The following is a 14033-nucleotide window of genomic DNA, read 5'->3' as shown; positions in this document are numbered from 1 at the left end:
GTCGGCCGGTAGGTGCACGAAGTCCGGGGCTGCTACAGGCTGGACGTACTCCATGGGGAAGAGCCCTGAGCGGCCATGGATGGCACCGAACTTCCACCCTGGACCAAGCAGATGGGGCATGAGCAGTCTGTAGGGCAGGGCTGGGGCACAGGCCCCCCCACCCCCTCCCCAGGCCTGGCTAACAGCGCTTTCACCCAGCCCCTGTAATTGGGGCTGTCAGTACTTCTACAGTGGCTTTTCTGCCTGCCCTTTCTTCATATAGATCGTGTCCAGCCTGACCCTAGAGCCGTGGCTGAGGGCTGAAGCCATGCAGATGCACCCCTCAAAGTCGCTCCTCTCTGGCTGCCCCCCCTATGCTGGTTCCACATGAGCTCCTGGTGGGCTGTGCCCAGTGGGTGCTGGGAGCAGGTGCTTGCCCCAGGGGACGCCCCCACCGCAAAGGACAAGGGTTCTCTCTGGACCCCACCTGGGCCTGCTCAGCTGATGGTTACCTCCTTTGGGGCTTTGGAGCTCTCCGATACACATGGATGACTGGGAGATTGGCTGACTCACCCAACCCCTGGCCAGAGCCCTGGCACTGCACCCCTGGCTGAGCCACATGGAAATGTGACAGCACCTGCCCAGGTAGGACTGAGCCCAGGAACTTCCCCCTGCATCAGCCCCCAGTGTCAGAAACACAAGCCCCTAAATTGGAGCCAGAGGAGGAGCTCCTTCCAGGGGCAGCAGCGGTAGGTTCTCATCCTCTCTATGCATAACACACTCAGGCGCACCTATGCAATGGTGGGAAAGGGCAGGCCAGCAGGTGCCCTGGGGAAGTGGTATGAGCAGCTGTGCCCTGCCATAGGGCTCTGGCTCCTGCATTTGGGGCTGCCCCTCTGGGGTGGGTTGGGGAGGAGAGGCAGGGAGACATCAGAGAAGGGAGCAGGGGGCCCAGGGGACAGAGCTCATGGGGATGGGGACAGGGACAACACAGCATGGCACTCCAGAGCCACTCACCAAAATCCGGGGTGCCACGCTTCAGCTCCTCCAGGTACATCAGCTTCTTGCGCACCACGTAGCCATAATAGTAGTCTGCGTGGTGGGAGAGGGGCAGGGCGTCACACAGGGCGGAGCTCCCTGCCTGCCTGCCAGGGCTTGCTCTCCTGCTCCCTCCTACGTGAAGCCCCAGCCTGCAGGGCCCGGTCTGGAGCAGACCCCATGCAACTCACCTTTCTTGGGGCGTTCCAGCGGCTGCAGGTGGACAATGTCGCCCTTGTGGAAACTCAGCTGGCTGTTGTCCATTGCAACGTGGTTCTTCACAGCGACCACGTACTGAGAGTCCTGCAAGGAGGAGAGAACCGCACAGTTGGGCTGAACCCCACACCAGGCACTAGGGCCTCACACACCAGTCACAGCACAGCGGGCACCAGCCAGTGGCAGAGTAAAATAGCACACATGGCACCCCCATTGGACAGCCCGTGAATACCCCTCCATGCTCAGAATACAGCCCCCAGGCACCGAGAGCAGAATACAAGCCCTGTACACAGTACACACACACACACATACATATGCATGCCTACTGAATGCAGACACACACATGCATACACGCACGTACGCACACCTACTGAACGCACACACATGCACACACACCTACTGTATGCAGACACACACACAAGCACCCATCCATGCACGCACACCTACTAAACGCAGACCCCAGGCTCAGAATACAACCCCACACAGCACACCCATGGGAGCCACTGCCAGTATCCCCATCCTCAGCAGAGCTGGTCCCACAGTCTAGCATGGGCCTACGGGAACAGTTCTGATACTTGCCCCACCCCAGAACAGCAGGGGAAGTAACACCAGCAAGCAAGAGAGTAGCGGAAAAGGAGAGGAGTGGATTTTCTCTTCCTTTAAGAGCTTAAAAGTAGTTCCTGGAGCTCCCATAGTGCAGTCCAATCCCAAAAGGGGTGCAGCCACATCACTGCCACTCCTCTAGACCCACCCCTGGACTCATGCATGTGGATACTGGACACTGAGCCCAGGCTGGGAGTAGAAGCTGGCATGTAGCAAAAGCAGGATGCCCCCCACACATGGGGGCAGCTACTGCCCCCACACCTCACACTCAGAATACGACCCCACAGAAATGCGCACTGCTTTCAGAGTAGGGCCACACAATTGCTCACACACATGCAGCCCACATAGCACACAACCGCCCGCCAGCTACACACACATTACAACTACCGACACACCAAGGACACTCTCACCTGGCAACAACCATTCTCGCCCACTCGAATACACCCTGGAACCGTGGTCAGGGCATTCAGACACACCACCTCTCTCCTTCCTTTTCTCCACAGCCCCCCATACCCTGCCTGAGCCCTCTGGGACCCAGGTCGCCCCGCTCTGCTCCAGCCCCAGGCGCTCCTCACCTTCTTGATCTCCGTGATGAAATAGTCAATCATGGCCTTCACCTGGGCAGCCTTGGGGGAGAAGAGGATGAGCTTCTCGCTGATCAGGTTGAACTCCAGCATGTTTCTGGAGGGCATGGTCACGAACAGGACGTCGGCATAGCTGGGTGCGAGGGGAGGACGGGGTTACGCAGGCTGGGCCACGGTGGGGAGGGACAGCCCAGCGAACCAAGGGATGGGAGAGAGCTGGGTGCAGGACCAGTTGTGGTCCAGGGGCAATGCTGGTGCAGTTAAGAAATGAGATGCCCTCCCCTTGGCACTGGGCTTGGCCTGGGGCTTCCCTGGAGTGGCTTTGTAGCACCAGGGGGACCAAGCCTCAGAGCTGGCATGCCCTGGCTTTATCCCGCCACGGGGTGAAGCCCAAGGGGGACAGAGCATAGTTATGAATATGCAGACTGCTCTCCTCCAGCAGCACCTCCCAGCAGAGGGTCTCAGTACCTGGGCACTGACTGGCTGTGGCCCTGTGCCTGTGGGCAGAGGTGCGAACATGCCTATGCGTGTGCGTGCACATGCTTGCGTGTTCGAGCATGTGTGGGCATAGGTGCAGGCATATCTAGATTTGTGTGCAGGCATGTGTGACTGCTTGTGTATGTATGGAGATGCATGCACATGTGTGCTCGTGTGTGTACAGGCATGTTGCTGTTCACAGCCCTTTGCAGAGGAGCCCTGCAGAGAGCAAGGATCTTGGCGCTAATGGATTTAATTAGAGCAATTACCTCCCTCCAGCACCTGCTGCTCCATTGGAAGCTGCAGTCGCACAAATGCTGATGCCAAGGCATGTGCCAGCCTGACTTGCCAGCATGGGGGGCCGGCTGCTGTGCACGGAGTTAGCTCCCGCCCAGGACTTACCTATACGTCCGCAGCACCCGCAGCTGCTCCCCAGGCATGTTGGTGCCCTTGATCAGCCTCAGCAGCTTAATGCCTGTGTGGGACACGGCCAGGATCTGCACCCCGGTCCCCACGCTGCCCTGGGGGAGGAAAGCAGGCACGGGACAGATCAGCAAGTGCCAGCCCCACCTGCCCCACTGCTGTATCAGTGCTGGAGCAGGGACCACCAGCCCTGAGCCCAGACGAAGGCACGGCAGGAGTGCTGCCCTCGGGACCTCCCTGGGGCATCATGGTCTGGCTGGCATGACACTGCCAGCTGGTTGTTAGGCAGACCCCGCCTGCCACCCACCCTCCGCCATCTCCCCCAGCGTCACACCCGCACCGTGGCAGGGAAGAGGCGGGAGAAGTAGACCTCCCAGCTGTCCCGGGCCATTCTGATGATCTCCTTCTTGACGCTCTCATCGGCAACGGGGCTGAAGGAGTCCAGCTTGTTGGCCGCTGCAGTGAGACCCCCCACCCATCCCACAGAGCATCAGGCACCGGCTGCCCCTCCCCAGGCCCTGTGGCCCTCCACACTGGAGCGGGGGAAGAGGAACAGGGCCCAGGGCTGCCAGGGGTCGGGAACTGCCTGGGCAAGGCCATGGCATTAGTTGATGTGGGGGGGCAGTGATGTCACATGGACGCTGCCCTTCCCATGGGGTCCAGTGTGCACACGTGGGCTGAGACCCAGCACAACTCACTACACCCCAGACCTAAACCCAGGTGGCAGCTGCCCAGGCCCCTGTGTGGGCTGCAAAACTCCACTCAGCTTGAGTGGGACCTGGCCTCGGCCCTCAGTGCCTAGACAGTACTGGTCCCGAGGCAGCTGTGAACAGCTGGCGGATGGGGTGGGAGAGAGCAGGCCGGCCCCGCCGCGGGGAGACAGCCGCAGGCTGGCTGTGCCACAAGGGGTGGCGGGCATTACCGAAGAGTGACCTCATGCGCTGGCGCTCCTCTGGGCTGATGCGGACGCAGGCGTCAGACAGCGTGTCGTTGAAGATCTGCAGGCAGGGGCCATCGCGCTGGGTTAGCAGCTGGATGAGCCCCTCCAGCTCACTCCCCCGTCCAGGGCTCAGCAGCCTGGAGCCCCTCAATGCTGCCATGCAATTTGTCTGCTGAGGGCAGACCTAGCCTGAAACCCCCCTCTCCTGTCCCCCGCCGGGGCCCAGCGGACTCCCCACAGCTGGTGCAGCTTGCGTGGATGACAGTGGGACCTCACCTGTCTGAAAATGAGGTCCAGCAGCAGGGGGTGGTTGAAGTTGTCCTTGGGGTAGAAGACCTGGAGGGGAAGAGCAGGGGTGCTGCCAGGTGAAGGGGGCCGGCAGGAAGGTCTCTGCCCCCTTTCCTCCCTCTCCCCAGGTTGCTCACGCTGGACAATGTGTTTGGGGTGAGCTTTCTGCGAGGGCTCGAGGGATGAAGGAGCTGAAGTGGCTTTGAAATGCACCCCAGTGTGCCTGTGCCAGGCGCACGCATGGAGAAGCTGCCCAGCGCCAGGGCGTTCTAGCGCGTCAGCTGCCCGCTGGTAGGTGCTTAGCCCATGGTGCAGGTAAGCCAAGTGGAGGGGCTAGGCGCTCTCAGCAACATGAGCTACCACAGCCTAGGTGCCCTTTACCCCAGGCCAAAAGCAGACACACAGGGAGCAGCTGCCATGCTCTGCTGCCCTGCCCGGCTTCGTGTCTGGGAATGGCCAGAGGCTGCAGCATCATGGAGGTGCATTGAAGGGTCTCCCCCGCAGATTGGCCTGCACCATCCTACTTCAAGTCACCTCTCGTCCCCCTTTGCCAACACAGGGTGGCTAGGAAGAGCAGCGCCACAGACAGTCCTCTCCCCTGAACCACCCCATCAATAACCACTGGGCCAGGCTGAGGACTCTCCTGACATAGAGCAGGAGGTTTAGGCTTAAAGCACCTGACCGTGGCCCGTGAACTCCTCACTGCACGTCTGAAAGGCAGCAAAGGGCCTGCCCAGCAGTGGATATGGGTGGGATCTGGTTCATGGAGCCTCTGATCCCAGGCAGGAGCGTCTGGATGGTAACAAACCCCTGGTCACAACGCCACTGCTCAGCTGCCCCCCAGCTGGGGGCTCTCACACTCCACGTGCATCCCCCCCACCTCTCTATTTTGCTGGGCCCTCGTCTGAGGCATGCGTGCAAGAACAGCCTCTGCAGTGGGGCCAATTTGGATGCAGCTTCCTAAGGAGAACAGGCACCATCTTCTCCTGTCAGTCGGTTGCTTGTGCATCGCTGCCTGCAGCAGCTATGGACGGCAGTGTTTTGTCACATAACCACCCCAGAGGTGGGCGCATTCCCAGGCTGGCTCTCCCAGGGCCTGGCCTTAGGCAGTCAACTGGGAGGTGGGGAGAGGGCCGTGCGCACGCTGTACCTCTTTGCGGATGTAGATCTTCCAGGGCACGTTGCAGTAGGTGTAGAACTCCTCGCTGAAGCGCCGGTGCAGCTGGGTCTGGATCTGCTCCTCCTGGGCTGGCAGGTCCCGGGACACTATGACTGCAGAGAGATGCCGAGAATAGGGTGATAGCCTGCAGCAAGGGGTGAGGGGGGCACCACAGCCTGCTCCTACTGCCCCTGGACACTTCAGGACTGAAGAACTTGAGCATCTGGGATCCATAATGAACTCACCCACCCCCCACCCTCTGCTATGATCTCTCAAGGGGGAAACCAAGGCACAGAGAAGCTAAGTGACTCGCCCATGGGCATGCAGGGTGTCAGTGGCAGGCCAGGCACAGCTCTGGGTCTGCTGTGCCTTCTCCTGGCGGGAATGTCAGTGCAGACGAGGCCTCCGCTTCATGTGCCCATGGCTTCTGGGAGCCAGGCAGGCCCTTCTCCCCTCGTCCATGCCTGCGTCCAGCTCTCTTGCATTTATAATGCACCTTCCGCCCTGAAGGATCTCAAAGCCCCTTTCACGGTGAAGCCAGTTCAGTGAGATCATTTCAGCCACCCCCAAGATGCAGTCACCTCTGGGGCAAAAGGTGGCAGATGAGTGTAACGCAGCAGCACCATGGATGTGTTGACCCCTAATGCAAAGCAGTCCCTTGTGCGGTGGAAGGTGGCAACTGTGGGCAGCAGCCCTCTGCTATTCCCTTTGCTTAAGGCTGAAGTCACCTGCTGCTGAAATGCAGCTACTTCTGGGGAAGGGGCAGCTGGGTAATAGCAGGTAACAGGCAGCACAGGGGGAGCCTGGGGGTGCAGAACATCCCAGCTCTGGGCAGGATGTGGTCTGGGCATCAGGCTTTGCCCCGGACTGCAGGGTCAACTCCTGCAGAAGGTACCGGGCCCTCGATGCAGCCAGGAGTGGGGCTGCACGATTCCTTCCACATGCTGCAACATTATCCCCGAGGGATCTTTGCTGCCTGATCTCATGGGGCTATCGCACTGAAACATGAGGATCACGAGCTCCGGTCATGTCATCCTGCAGCTCTCGTTGCTCGTAAAAGCCAAGCCCCTGACAGGGCGCGGAGCCCTTGGCCCTGGTCACAACAGAGCTCGGTGGGACCGGTGGCCCCCTCCCTTCTGCCGGGCCCTGCATGCTGCCATTTGCGACCACCTGCGGGGTCCAATTTGGGCTGCCTGAGTTGGGTTACGGGGAAGGCTGTGCCTTGAGATGCTCCCTGGCCCCCTGCCAGGCTCCAGGTCAGCCCTGGGGTAACTGATACCCTGGCAGCCAGCAGGAGTCTTCAGGGGGTGCAGGTTATAGTGTGTAAAGTGTCTCTCGGACTGCCCATTGTACCCGCTGCCCTCTGCCCTACAGGGCTAGAGGCAGGCATGTGACCCGGCTGTGGGTAGGGGCTGCTGGGTGCTCCCTCCTGCCTACAGGCATGTTCGCAGGGTCTCTGCAGGATGGTCCCAGCCAAATCACAGAGACCTCACCCTGCCCAGCCCTGCTGCACTTGGCTGCCCCTTGTTGCCTGGGGGCTGATGGCTGGACCAAGCCTCAGTAGCTGGGGGAAGCGTAAGGCTCCAGCCCTGAATGCCAGGGGCAGCTGCCCATCTCTATGCCCCGGCGCTGGTACCTGGCATTGCCACACGGACAGGGCTCCGGGAAGGGGCCAGCGTCACCCGGGGAGGCCTCTTGGTCACAGGTTTCACCATGGCCACCGTTTCCTTGGGCATCTACAACCCAGAGAGAGAGAGAGAGAGAGAGAGACCTGAGTCCTGGGAGGAATTAGGTTGCCTGCCCTGGGACACCCCCAGGTGAGGGGCATATGCGCTGAGGAGCCGGATGGCCCCTGAGAGGGGGAGCAGGCCCCACAGAAGGGGACATCGGGGCTCACTCTGCAGGAGGCTGTGGCGGGGCAGGAAGGATGACTTGCAGGCTCCTGCCTTAGCAGCACAACCCTGCTGGAGGAGCCCACAGCCCCCCGACCCAGCCAGGCCCCTCTACCAGAGTGGGAGGCGGTGGTGCGACGGCCATCTGCCTCTTCAGGATCATCATGGCTTCCTCGTGGGGATCCATCTTCTTCACAAAGACCTTCCCGCCCTCCTTCCTGCAGAGACAAACCATGGGGGGCAGCAGCTCAGCAGCAGAGTAGAGAGCGGGCTCCGGGGGCCAGGGATGGGTGCAGGATGAACCGCGATGGGACCCAACCCAGGCCCTGCCTCGCGGCTGTTGGGCACTGTCCAGGGTGGGCGCAGCTGGCTGGGTTGGTGACTAGGTGCCAGTCACCGTAGGGAGACAGGCTCTGGGTTGCAGGCACCTTGCAGCCAGCGGTGCTCAGGGCTAGCCCCTGGGCAGCTCTGGATGGGGCCTGCGCGGTGCCTGTCGTGGGGTGGGGTGGAAGGCTTGACAGTGACCAGGAGCTCACCTGAGGGTCTCTGGGAGCCGGGTGGGCTGCTGGTACTGCCGGATGATGTTCCTGATGTTGCGCGTGGGCTCGGGGAAGTGCTCCGAGTTGAGCCTGCTGTGCCGCACCAGCTCACCAGACCAGCGCCGGGGGGGTGGAGATGCTGCGGGCCGGGGGGGAAGCATGGGCAGCTCGGTGAGAGGGAGAATCTGGCTCCCACCAGCTCTGCCCAAGGGCTGGGGCTCTCCCATCAGCTCCTGGGCTGGGGCAGGTGACGAAGGCGACTGTCATGCAGCCCTTTATGTTGGCTGGGGGGAGAGTTGGGCTCCCAGGGGGCATGGGCCCTGCTGGGCTTTGACCCCTGCTTCAGCCCCATAGTTGGCAACTCCCAGCCCTCCCAGCAAAGCACACAGAGCACAAAGGGTTACAGGAGCCAGCCCCACATGCGTGTCCTGAGCTGGGATCTGAACCCCTGCCCTGTCCCATCCCCGGCTTCCCACAAGCCCAGGACCAAGGCCTGAGCCCAGGGAGATGCATGTGGGGGGTATCAGAGCTGGGGGGGAAGGAGGAGGCTAGTGCACAGCCCTTACCGGCTCTCCGTAAGGGTCTCTCCTGCATGGGGCCAGGAGCGGCTGCAGTCCTGCCGGGTGGCCCACTCACCCCCCTCCTCTGGAAAGGAGGAAAAACAGCCCATCAGTGAAAGGCTTTACCACTGGGTGTGTGGGGGCCCTGCCTGAGTGCCTTTGCAAGGCATGGAGGGGGCTGAGAGGTCACGTCACTTCCCCCAGCTGAAATGCAGCCACCTCTGGGGGGGAGAGCAGCCAGGTGGGCTCAGGGGCCTGCAGAACATTTCCCCTGCTCCCGTAGGTTTGCACCAGGACAGGCCACTCCGAGGAGGGTTCATGGAGCAAGGCTGTGGCCCTGCACAGAGCAGTGAGGGAGCTCGTGCTCCCACCAGGGCAGGCCCCTATCCGCAGGGCTTCCAGGTGGTCCCGTGCCCATCTTGCGGCTAGCCACGGAGATCAGGGGATGGGAGGTGTTCCCATCCGCTCCTCTCTCTGCTTGATCCCCCCACCTTCCACCCGTGCCCTGAGGGTGAGGGGCAGACCCACCTGGAACGGCGGTGCCAGGCCCGGCCTGGGGCTGGGGCTGGACACCCTGTAGATAGCTTGCTGCTGCAGAGCCATTGCTGGCCTGCCCATCGGACGAGTCTGTGACAGCAACACGAGGGGAAGGGTCACACACCCCTGGCCGGAGCTCTGGCACATGCCCAGGATGCCCCTCCTGTCTCTCAGCCCAGCGTCTCCCCTGAGGGGCCACAGACATGCAAGACAACACCCAGCCCCACTCCCCCAGGGCCACTGCAGTCCCAGCCGCACCCCGCCTGGGAGCAGAGCAGGGCTGGGAGCTCAGGGCTGGACGGAGCCCCTGGGGCATCGAGTCCAGTCCCGGGTGTTCGTAGGCAGCCACTGACCCATAGGTATTCAGGTGTTAAAGATGGAAGTGTCCCCAGACAGCCCCACTCCAGTATCACCCAGCGGTACCAGGACCTCTGCCCTCCCCACTGCTACCAAGGGAGTCCCCACGGGGTCAACCAGGTTCCCCAGCAAACCATCAGGCCCCCATTCCTGCTGGGCAGGCCTGCTCTGTGCCCAGGGCTGCCCTTCCCGTGCCCCCGCATCCCTCCGCCCCACTGACCAGGAGCCCGGCTGTCTCCCGGTGAGCCCCTTGCTGCGCCATCCGGGTCTGCTCCACACCTGCGGGGGCAAAGGGGGAAAAGCAAGTGGTGACATGGCAGCTCCAGCCACTGCCCCTGAGCAGGCACAGAGGAGATGGGTAGTTCCTCAAGCCCCTGGGCTGGAGAAGAGCATGGGCAGCCTCGGGGACTTAGACACCACGGGGACAGCCTCTGGCTGGATCCCTCTCTTGGCCCTGGCATGGTCCCTGTGTTGCTCCAGGGATGCTGGTCCCAGCCTCCTGCATGCCCTGCTCTCCTCCCTTCTGCTGGGGACAATGGGAGAACACGCTGGCTTGTCTCTAAGGACCTGCAGGTCGCTCTCCCTCCTCTGCCCTGCTACTGCCCCTCTGCGAGAAGCGGTGCTGAGTGCAGCTGAGCCCCAGCCTGGATTTTCAGAGGGGAGAGTCCTGCACAGGCTCGTGAAGGGAGTTAACATGTCCCAAGTCAGGCCATGAGTCAATGGCAGAGCTGAGCTTGGGCCCCCGGAGTCCTGCCCCCTGAGCCGGCACTGCTGGGCGCTGTCTGTGCCAGGATGGAGAGATTCGCCCGCACTCACCAGGCCGCGGAGGCATCTGCGTGGGGGCCCTGGCACCGCCCTGCTGCAGGTTGCTGTCGCTGCCCCTACCTCCTACCCCACCACCGCCCTTCATCCTCTGGGACATGACGGCCGGCTTCTCCAGCTCCTGGCATGGCAGAAGGGAGCAAACAGGGGTCAGGGGCAGGCTAAGAAGAGACGGGGCCCCAGCCCAGCTCCTCCAGTGGTCTATCATGGCTGAGGTGGGGCACAGATCCTCTCCAGCCATGCTGTGCTCAGTGCATGGGTAGGAGCCCCCCAAAGCCACCCCGCTGGTTGCTGGGTCTCTGAACCTCCTTGCTTCAGACCCAAGCTGGTGCCCGCCCAGCCCCAGAGGTAACCGAGCTCTTTCCTGCAGCCTGCCAGGATTACCACAGCCCAGCACAGCAGCTCCATGCAAGCACAGAACTGCCTGGGGCGAGTCTGCTGCTGCAATCGGTCTGCTGTACAGCCATTCTCCAGAGGGAAACAGAAGCTATCAGGACAGGACCACCCCCCCAGATCCAGCCCTGGTTCCAGCATGCCCCCATGTCCTCAGCACCTCACCATCTTTGAGGAGTGTGGGTGCAGGTGCTATGAGCCCTGTTCTCTATGTGGGGCACCGAGGCCCATGGGCACTAAATGACAGGGCCAAGGTCACACAGGCAGTCAGTGGCAGAGTGGAACGGAGCCAGGCTCTGACCAGCACCAGCCCATACTCCCCTTCCTCACTGGGAACTGTGGTGCTTACCCCATTCCCATAGGACAGGACGGGGTCAAACAGGCTGTCCAGGTAATGATCCAAGCCCTTCTGCATTCGCGGTTCACTGGAGGCATCAGACTCTGCTGGCAGGGCCAAGACAGACAGAGGACAAGTCAGCCAAGGGCTTGGTACATGTGTCTGACAGTCCCCGACTGCACCCAAAGCCTGCTGCGGGGTCCAAGGCCCCTGGCCACACAGGTCATAGCTGGGACGTGTGGGACTCCCTGCTGCGGGGCCTGTGAGGGCCAGACAGAGCAGCTGGATTTTAAGAGGGGCAAGGCAATGCCATGGCCAGCTTAACCTCCGTGGGACCAAACTTCAGGCTCCAAGGCCTCCACCCACTGCCACTGGGGCCAGGGTTTTCCTTCCCTGCCCACACCCTGTAGCGCCCGAGTGCACTGGGGAAGGGTACCTTTCTGTATGGTGTCAGGCACCGGCGACCTGGAGCTGGAGCCTGGAAGGAAGGAAAGCAATGCAGTTGCTGGACCTGGCGTGTGCCAGGGCACGGTGGGTACCAAGGAAGGGCAGCGAGTCCAGGACTTACCCTGACTGTGATACCCATCTGAGTCCACCACGCTGGGAGGCTCAGTGGGTGCCTTGGTGGCCGGGGGTGGAGGGACTTCCTCATCAGACTCCATGCCCTGGCCAAACACCCTGCAGAGGCCAGGATGGGGGAGACCCTGTTAGTCACTCTGAGCTCTTTAGCCTTATCACTGCACACAGCAGGCGACTGGCAGCACCTGCCGCCCCACTGCTGGAGAAGGCTGCAGATCCAGCATGGGGCTGGGGTGAAGGTTTGTTCCAACCCCACCTCTCCCCCCAACACGGTTGCTGCAGAGATGCTTCAAGCCTGGGCACAGCTGGCATCTGCAGCCGAGGGCACCGGGCTCCAGGCATTAACCCTCCCTCTAGGCTGCACTGCTGTGCCACTCGGCTCGTCCAGGGGCACCATGCACCAGGAACAAGGGGCTGGGAATCTCGGTGTTGCTCCCAGGTGACTGCCGGACACCCCCGGGGCACTCCCACAGGCTGCCTGGTCCCCCAGATACCTACGCCCAGGGGGCCCCCCGGCTCTGCTCCAGCCCCTCTGAGGCGATGAGGAAATACGACTTCTGCTTGGGGAAGCCGTGGAGCAGCTCCAGGTCGGAAATCAGGTCCAGGACGTAGTCATGGCCAGCCAGCTCGGCCCACTGGGCCCCGTCCTTCATGGTGACGGACCAGCCCCGCCAGCCTTCTGTTATCCCCCTGCGGGCACAGCACAGCCCCTGAGCCAGGACGGCGGCACAAGACAAGCCTCAGAGCCAGCCCTGGCGCCGGTACCCTGCCGCTGGCAGCCCCACGGCCCCCGGTACCTGGACTTGAGCAGGTCCGCAGCCACGCTCTCCCCTGTGCTCCAGGAGTGGACGGGGCAGGAGAACTGGTCGCCTGGGGAGGTCGCGGCAGCCCGTCACTTCCCGAACCCCGTTCCCTGTCCGCATGCTCCCCACCCCAGCCTGGCTCCACGTGGGGCTAAATGGGGGCTGGACCCCCAGGACAAGCAGGCAGCTCCCCCATGTGCTGTGCCCCCTTTGTCCGTCTGTCTGCACCCCTTCATCCTGCCCTCTCCCCACTCATCCCCCGATCGCTGTCTCCCTCCTGACCCCAACAACCTTGCCCCCCGCAGTCTCCCAGCCCCTTCCTGGCCCCCCAGAACCTCCTCCCCAAAAATCAGGTCCCAGTTCTGCCCTCTCTACTGCCCCACGGCACCAAGGAGAGCGGCCGTTAGGCCAAGGGCAGCTCCACCCTCACCGTTGAAGCAGTAGATGTCCAAGGCCATGTTGGCTCTCTGCCGGTTGGTCGTCCACTCCAGCAGCGATGGGGGGTAAGCCCGGGCCACCTCGGGCCCAAACCGGGATTTCAGCATGGCCTGCAGGATCTTGTGCTGGCACACGTACTTATAGCCATTGAAGGCGTAGTCGGACACGAACCTGTGGAGGGACGGCAGCTGCAGGGGGGAGCTGGGCCAGCAGGACTGACAGCAGCATACGGGAAAGGGGGTTTGCCCCCACTGGCCTCCACTCTGCATGGAGGGATCCCCATGCCCGTGTGTGGCACAGTCCTGGCCCCCGGCTACTCAGGCAAGGCAGGCATCGAGGGAAAGCAGGAGTGGCCGGGGTGTCTCAGGTACAGCTCGGTGCCTGTGGCGAGACCCCCTCCCACAGGCCAGCTCAGTGCCTACTACAGCCGGGTACCACCTCACTGCTTTAAAACAAGGGGCCCAGGTCAGTTGTGGGGTGCAGGGGCTTGTGGGTCCAATCCCTGCTGGGAGCCATGGTGTGTGCATGGACCGATGCCCTCCATGCCCACTGCGGGGTCATTGAAGAGGGCTCAGGATCGGGCCCGATCCTCCTCGGGTCCCCCGGGGAAGGGCACCACCACCCCATGCTGCATGACTGACCCGCGCGGCCCCGGCACTCACTTGAGCAGGTATTTCTCCAGGCGGGCGGAGGGCGTGAAGCAGCTGAGGCAGGCGGCCAGAAGGAGCCAGCCACGCTCCTCGTTGTTGATGTTGGTATTGCGCCAGACCTGGTTGGCGATCTGCACCAGGATCTCATCCCGCAGCCCTGGTGTCGAGAGCCCCTTCTGCACGATGTAGCTCCCAAACAGGTTCTCCCGGGGGCCGTTGAGGTACGGGTCACCCATGAAGCGCAGAATCTGCCCCGGGGGCAGGGGTCAGGAGAGATGGGGCACCGGAAGGCCAGTAGACATACTTCCTCCCCCTTCCCCTCCTCTTGCCCCGTTCCCTGCACCCCAGGGGACCTGTATGACCCAGCGGGCTGCAGCATCCGTGTACTGTGGCCCCTAGGAAGGGAGCGAGGCCTGGGC

General features: G+C 62.4%; 1 protein-coding gene across 1 annotated transcript in view; it reads right to left on the bottom strand.

Moving 5' to 3' along the window:
- MYO15A (myosin XVA) overlaps window positions 1-14033 on the bottom strand; it is a 67997-nt gene that overhangs the window by 28813 nt on the left and 25151 nt on the right. Inside the window, exons 29-50 of the mRNA XM_019512574.1 lie at window positions 13627-13862; window positions 12957-13135; window positions 12521-12593; window positions 12222-12413; window positions 11713-11822; window positions 11581-11622; window positions 11157-11251; window positions 10409-10535; window positions 9813-9871; window positions 9227-9325; window positions 8705-8783; window positions 8136-8277; window positions 7715-7817; window positions 7344-7443; window positions 5699-5820; window positions 4537-4596; window positions 4243-4318; window positions 3661-3776; window positions 3300-3418; window positions 2412-2553; window positions 1209-1320; window positions 997-1071 (exon numbers count right to left, since the gene is read on the bottom strand). Coding sequence (XP_019368119.1) covers window positions 997-1071; window positions 1209-1320; window positions 2412-2553; window positions 3300-3418; window positions 3661-3776; window positions 4243-4318; window positions 4537-4596; window positions 5699-5820; window positions 7344-7443; window positions 7715-7817; window positions 8136-8277; window positions 8705-8783; window positions 9227-9325; window positions 9813-9871; window positions 10409-10535; window positions 11157-11251; window positions 11581-11622; window positions 11713-11822; window positions 12222-12413; window positions 12521-12593; window positions 12957-13135; window positions 13627-13862 — 2458 coding nt within the window. The remainder of the gene's footprint in view (window positions 1-996; window positions 1072-1208; window positions 1321-2411; window positions 2554-3299; window positions 3419-3660; window positions 3777-4242; window positions 4319-4536; window positions 4597-5698; window positions 5821-7343; window positions 7444-7714; window positions 7818-8135; window positions 8278-8704; window positions 8784-9226; window positions 9326-9812; window positions 9872-10408; window positions 10536-11156; window positions 11252-11580; window positions 11623-11712; window positions 11823-12221; window positions 12414-12520; window positions 12594-12956; window positions 13136-13626; window positions 13863-14033) is intronic.

This window comes from Gavialis gangeticus, unplaced genomic scaffold (genome assembly GCF_001723915.1).
Source record: "Gavialis gangeticus isolate Ggan-Ray unplaced genomic scaffold, GavGan_comp1, whole genome shotgun sequence".
In the NCBI taxonomy this organism is placed as follows: Eukaryota; Metazoa; Chordata; order Crocodylia; family Gavialidae; genus Gavialis; species Gavialis gangeticus.
This window is presented reverse-complemented; position numbering and strand designations above follow the sequence as displayed.